This window comes from Beta vulgaris, chromosome 2 (assembly GCF_026745355.1).
Source record: "Beta vulgaris subsp. vulgaris cultivar EL10 chromosome 2, EL10.2, whole genome shotgun sequence".
NCBI lineage: Eukaryota > Viridiplantae > Streptophyta > Magnoliopsida > Caryophyllales > Amaranthaceae > Beta > Beta vulgaris.
In genome coordinates, this window is record NC_079203.1 from 46,597,315 (window position 1) to 46,604,472 (window position 7,158).

The following is a 7,158-nucleotide window of genomic DNA, read 5'->3' on the forward strand; positions in this document are numbered from 1 at the left end:
ACCTATACAATTAATATTAATGAAAATGAAATTTTATGATACTATTCGGATCCATCAAAACTTCCGTGTGCGCCACATATTCTATCAGTTTTTCCATATATATAGATAACAGTGCTAATGTCCTCTCTATCCCTCAGCATTATCTAAACAAGACAAGTTAAGAGGGAACCAATTGTGATCATTTCCATTACTCTAGGTTAACCCTATACAAAGGTTAACCATTATATAAGTTTTTGACTTGCTCATCATCACTCACTTCAATAAACTTCCACATAATACGCAAGGTGGAATTTTAAGTTTTTTTTATAATATAAAATAATTACTTGAAATCTCAGTTAATTACCACGTACGCTGCTAATTGTTTTTATAAGTTATTCAAAATTTGCATTGAAAGGGATATTGCTTGATGTCTAGCTTCTAATATCTGGTGATCGATTGATAAAAATTAGGAGACATCAGAGTTGTTGGGATAGATCCCCGGCCCTCTTAATCAATCATTTATGAAGGTGCATAATACATTATACTCAATCAATATGTAAACACAGGAACTTATTTACGTGAAATACCCTTCAACATGACATAATAATATTGAGATTGAGGTGGTGGAGTAGTTATAGCCGGCAAAATTGACTCGTATCCGTTGACCCGACCCAAAACCCGTTTTTATCCGAAAAAACGACCCAAAACTTGAAATAACCCGACCCGACCCCGATCCGAATTAAAATAGACCTGAATCAAAAAAAGTCCCGAATATGACCCGAGCCCGAATATACCCAAACCCGAATCTACCCGACCCGAAATTGACCCGATAATGATGACCACAACCCAAACCCGACCCGAAAAGTTGTCATATTAGTTACTTTTCAAACAAATTTAAGAAAAAAATATTGCCATGAAATATTATATATGATTTAGACACCGTCCATTAATTATATAATTTAATCGCATTAGTCTTATATGTGTTTTATTTATTTGCGAGATTGAAAATCCGGTCTAACCCGACCCGTTTTAACCTGACACGAAATGACCCGCATTCTCACGGACCCGATATTAACTCGTACCCGAACGAGCCCGACCCGACCCGAACGTAACCCCGAACAAAAAGTTGACCCGATTATGACCCGACCAGTTTAGACCCGACCCGTACCCGAAATACCATCCCATAGTCAAATTAGTAATATTGGTACAAATAATCAGGCCGATGGGTTAGTGGCCAGTATTAGTAAAGAATTTCATAGGTATTTTGTACGAACCGGTAGTAGTGGATCTTTCGGAGGACACAGGTATTTTGTATCCTTCATAGATGATTTTTTTAAGAGTAACTTGGTTGATTGTCATGAAGTTAAAAGTTGAAGCTTTCAAAACTTTCAAGCATTGGAAGATATTGGTGGAAAATCAAATTTGGGAAGAAGATCAAAAGGCTACGAACTAATAATGGTCTGGAGTTCTGTTTGTCTGAGTTCGATGAGTTTTCTGCAAGAATGTAGGAATTTCTAGGCATCATACTGTCAGGAATACACCATAACAGAATGGTGTAGCTGAACGAATGAATCAAATACTTCTGTATAGAGCTCGATGCATGCTCTTTAATGTTGGGATGACTAGAAGGTTTTGGGGAGAAGCCGTTAGTACAACATGTTATCTGATTAACCGTGGACCTCACTCTGGAATCAATATCAAAACGCCATATGAGATGTGGTTGGGTAAACCTGCAGATTACTCAGATATGCGAGTTTTTGGTTGTAATATTTACTATCATGTAAATGAGTCTAAGATGGAGCCAAGAGCCAAAAAGGGAGTGTTTGTAGGATATGGGAATCGGGTGAAAGGTCATAGAATTCGGTCCCCGTCTGAGGGTAGGGTTATACTGAGTAGAAATGTTATCTTTGATGAAATAAATTCTACTATGTTTAATCCTACTGTGAAATCCATTGTTGTAGTGGTAGTGTTGATAAACAAGTGGAGTAGCAAGCCAATCCTGATGAGAGTGATGATCAACACATTATTTCTAAAGCATCACAATCTTCAATACCGAATGAAGAGGCGCCTAGCATTGCTCGAGAGCATCTTATGAGGATAATTTTTTGGAAACCCCCAAACATGTATGGTTTTGACAATATGGTGGCTTATGCATTGCAGGTTGCTGAGGAGGTGGATGCCTATGAGCCATCTACCTACAGGGAGGCAGTTACATGTACGGAGTCTACCCATTGGCTAGCTGCAATGGGAAATGAGATGGAGTCACTTCACATGAGAGACTGGAGCTTGTGCCTAAGCCTCCGGGGAGAAAAATTGTTATTTGTAAATGGGTTTTCAAGAAAAAGGAGGGAATGACATCTGTAGAGGGGGTCAAGTATAAGGCTCGACTGGTTGCAAGAGGGTTCACACAAAGGGAGGGTGTAGGCTGCAATGAGATCTTTTTTCACATGTAGCCAGACATACGTCTATCACGGAGCTACTAGCAATAGTTGCACATCGGTATCTTGAGCTTGAGCAGCTAGATGTTAAAAAAAATTTCTACATGGAGAGTTGGAGGAGGAGATATACATGGCTCAACCAGATGGTTTCCAGGTTTTAGGGGAAAGAAGATTTTGTTGGCAAGTTGAAGAAGTCCTTATATGGGCTAAAGCAGTCTCCAGGCATGGTACAAGAATTAAAGCTAACTGATGAAGCTAGCTACAACAGGAGTCATATGATTGTTGTGTGTATCACAAGCTGACAGATGGGATCTTTCATCTACTTAGTGTTGTATGTAGATGATATGTTGATAGTTGTTAGGAACAAGTCAGATGTTCAGAAGTTGACGAAGCCTCAGTGCTAAATTTGAAATGAAAGATTTGGGTGCGGCTCGGAAAATTTTGGGTATGGAGATTTATAGGAAGAGGGCTCAGAAGAAGCTTTTCTTGTCACACAAAGGCTACATTGAGAAGATATCGTCAAGGTTTGGCATGTCAACAACAAAACATATAGATACTCCAAGTGCTTCAGATAGTCATATGTCGTTGCTTTTGCACCTAAGTCTGTTGAGGAGAAGGAGTACATGAGTAGGGTTCCTTATGCTAGTGTAGTAGGGAGCTTGATGTATGTTATGGTTTGCACTTGGCCGGATCTTGCACATGCAGTCAATGTTGTAAGTAGATTCATGGGTGATCCTGGTAAGGAGCATTGGCAGGCAGTTAAGAGGTATCTTAGAGGTACGTCAGATGTTGGTCTTATTTATGGAGGTGATATGGCATGTTTAGTTACAGGTTTCTCTGATTCTGATTATTCCGAGGATGTGGACAGTAGGAGATCTATGACAGATTATGTGTTCACTCTTGGTAGCCTGGTTCTGTTGTGAGTTGGAAAGCGACTTTGCAGCCTACAATGACTTTGTCTGCTATTAAAGCAGAGTATATGGCCTTGACAAAAGCAACTAATTAAGGAGGGCATTTGGTTAAAGGGACAATTCAGTGATTTGGGTCTACATCATGATCAGGCGACAATATATTATGATAGCTTGAGTGCAATATGCTTGGCCAAGGATCAAGTTCATCATGAGAGGACTAAACACATAGATGTCAGGTATCATTTTCTGAGAAGTGAGAGAAGAATTAAGGTAAAGAAGGTAGGTACAGTTGATAATCCTGTTGATATGTTCACCAAATCGGTTCTGCGGAGTAAGTTTCAACATTGTTTGAACTTTCTCAATGTTCGTGATTGTTAATTGTCCCTTGTGGGGCAAGTCTGGGGCCCTTAATTAGGGGCCATTTTAGTGTCCTTAAGGGACAAATCTGGTCTTGTTGTCTTTCGTGGCAAATCTGGTTGCAGGGAGAATCTGGGTGTTGTGATCAACGCATATGTTATTTGGTTTATTGTGAGAGGATTCAAGTCAAGGTGGGGATTTGTAGAAATTATGCCTTGAATCTGGTAGATATTCGTCAAAGGGAGCTGTTCGCAGGGCCGCCCGGTCAGATTGGGCAGTGCCTCCCGACTGGGGTCGAAAGGGCTCAGCAGGAGCTAAAAGCAGGGATCCCGATCGGGCGTAAGTACCGAACTTACGACCGGGAGATGGTCGCCCTATTGGGCCCGAGGCAGTTTTGGTGTGGCGAGTTACCTCCCGATCGGGCGGATATCGCCCGACCCTATCGGGCGGTAAACAATTTGGGTTTAAATAGGCTTTACCTAATTTATTTGACGATTAGTTAATTAATCACATCCGTTATTTGATTTTCTTCATCTTAATAAAATTATTCTCTTTCTCTGTCCGAGGACGTTGCCAACACTCCGTTGGTGAACCAAGTAAATTTGCGTGTTATTTATTGCTATTCTGTATTCATTATTTGTTCTTTCTCACATCCGTTATAACATCATTAATTTAATTCAAAAGAACAGATGCTTTACTATAACTTATACAATCAATCTAGTTGATTAAAATTTTGATCAACTTTTTGGGAGAGCTTAATCAACGTGAACAAGACAGTTTTTTTTAAATCAGTAGCGACAATTATTTGTGATGTCTACTTTTTACTACTAGAGAGCGAGTTCCAAAGAAAGATCTTCTCTAAAATTATCAAACATTATTGAATGCGACACTTATGATTCACTTATCACACATTATTGAATGCGACACTTATATATATATATATATATATATATATATATATATATATATATATATATATATATATATATATATATATATATAATTTGAGAGGAGACACTTAAATATTTTAAGTTTTAACATATGATTCACTGCTGAAAAACTATTATAAATAGCAACTCCTTAATTGCCTTATTCACCAGGAATGCTATAACTTCGTATTATTCTGCTCTTCTACCTCTCTATTATCTTTTGCTCGATCTCTTAACTATCGATTATGATGGAGTTCGGCTTTCGCCTCCTAACGATATTTGCCTTCCTCTTTGTAAATTCTCTACTCTTTGTTTAGTCACTTAGCTTTTTTTTTGGTTTACAATACAACTACTCCTTAATTAATTGCCTCTTTTAATCAGTAGTTAAGAGTAGAGAGAAAATATAATTAGAACTCTTAAATATATGATAAATTGTTATTCTCCCCACAGGTTGCATTAGGAGTTACATGTCTTGCAGCTCAATCGTCAGAAGATTATTGGAAAAAGTTGTTGCCTAACACTGTCATGGCTAAGACTATTCATGAGTCTCTGAAGTCTGGTTAGAATTTTCACTATATTGTAGTGTAATTTAAATGGCTCAATAAATAATTTTATTTTGGTTTACAATACTCCCTCCTCATATGGAGTCGATACTCACTCGTATTATTTCAAAATATATACTCCCTTATTTCTAAAAACATACAACAGTTTGACTTTTACGTTTGTCAACGCAAAACTTTGACCATTTATATCTCTAATATACTCATTGAAACAAATCCAGCAACATTTTATATGATCAATTTTGTTTTTATATTTTAGTTAAAAATTTATTAAAATGATGCATGTGAATATAGTAAAAGTCAAAATATTACGCTAAAAAAGAAAATGAGAAATTATTAAGAAAATCGATCTAACAACACAATAATTCACACCACAAGACCCAGTTTTGTACTTAGCCACCTTTTATTCATAAATCTTGTGGATGGCTCAAGATGTTTAATGACATTTGTATGCATGATATCAATCAATTAACCATATTAACCATATATGACTACATGAGGGAATTATGATAAGTGCCTAGCTACCATACATCCTTCAAATTGCTTGATAGAATATGAAATCTATATTATATATTTGAGTTGCTAATTTATTAATATTACTCCCATGCATGTTATCTAACAATTCTACATTACTACCCCTAGAGGGCGGCACTGGAGTCCATGTAGGAAACCAAGGAGTTGATGTTAGCGTTGGAAAACCAGGCACTGGATCAACCGACGTTCATGTAGGCAAAGGTGGAGCATCAGTAAACACTAGACCAAAAGGAAAGCACACATCAGTTTATGTCCATCCCAAAGGAAACCCTTTTATTTACCAATATGCTGCTACTAAGACTCAACTCCAAGCTAACCAAAATGTTGCCCTATTTTTCCAAGAAAAAGACCTTAAACTCGGGACCCAAATGAACTTGCATTTCACCAAAACAACCAACAATGAAACTCCTCTCTTACCCCGAAAAATCGTCGAATCCATACCCTTCTCATCAAACAAAATGCCTGAGATTTTAAGCCGGTTCGAAGTGGCACCGGACTCCGAAGAGGCAAAGGTCATGAAGGAGACTATCAAAGAGTGCGAAGCCAAGGGCATTGAAGGAGAAGAGAAATATTGCGCAACTTCCTTAGAGTCTATGGTTGATTATGCTACCTCTAAGTTAGGGAAGAAATTGGATGTAGTCTCTACTTATGTAGAGAAGAAGAAAGGTATGCAAAACTATGTGTTTACAGGAGTAAAAAAGATATCAAATTCTAAAGCTATGATATGTCACAAGATGAATTATGCGTGTGTTGTATTTTATTGTCACAAGACTGAGACAACAAAAACCTATATGGTCTCTTTGGTGGGTAATGATGGTACAAAGGTTAAAGCTGCTGTTATATGTCACATTGATACATCGAAATGGAACCCTAAGCATTTGGCCTTCCAAGTTCTTAAGGTCAAGCCTGGAACTGTGCCTATTTGCCATTTCCTTCCTGAGGATCACATTGTTTGGGTTTCTAAATGATTGAGTTTTTATTAATTTTTCTTACAATACTATAGATTTTATGTACTTAAGTTTGATCACCTTGATTTAGTGTGCGTATAATAAAACCAGTTAGTTATGTGTTCTTTAGTGTACAACTTTGACACTATAATTATAGCGATGTATAAGAATTTGTTTGGATTGAATATACTATATATCTTTGTAATATAATGATATGGTGAAAATTTATTTTGCTATCTTTTTTTTTGTTGTGAATGATCTCACCTTCTAAATCCTAGCAACTCTTTGACCTCCTTAGAAATTTTCTAACCATACTTTTTGTTTTATAAGAAAAAAAATGTTTTTTATTTTTGTAATGGAAATATATATATATATATATATATATATATATATATATATATATATATATATATATATATATATAGGGGCAAGATCACATGAGAATGTTTTTTACCTGAGAAATGAGAATGAATCTCAACCACACGATTGGATTAGAGTTACAA

The 7,158-nt window shown here is 36.8% G+C and overlaps 1 protein-coding gene across 1 annotated transcript; it reads left to right on the plus strand.

The window, feature by feature from the left end:
* The first annotated feature begins 4,764 nt into the window (after positions 1-4,764).
* LOC104884776 (BURP domain protein RD22) lies at positions 4,765-6,891 on the plus strand. Its single transcript, XM_010669472.3, has 3 exons — positions 4,765-4,907; positions 5,065-5,173; positions 5,817-6,891. Exons 1-3 carry the CDS (start codon positions 4,860-4,862, stop codon positions 6,674-6,676), a joined length of 1,017 nt encoding a protein of 338 aa, XP_010667774.2. The 5' UTR covers positions 4,765-4,859; the 3' UTR covers positions 6,677-6,891.
* Positions 6,892-7,158: the final 267 nt, after the last annotated feature.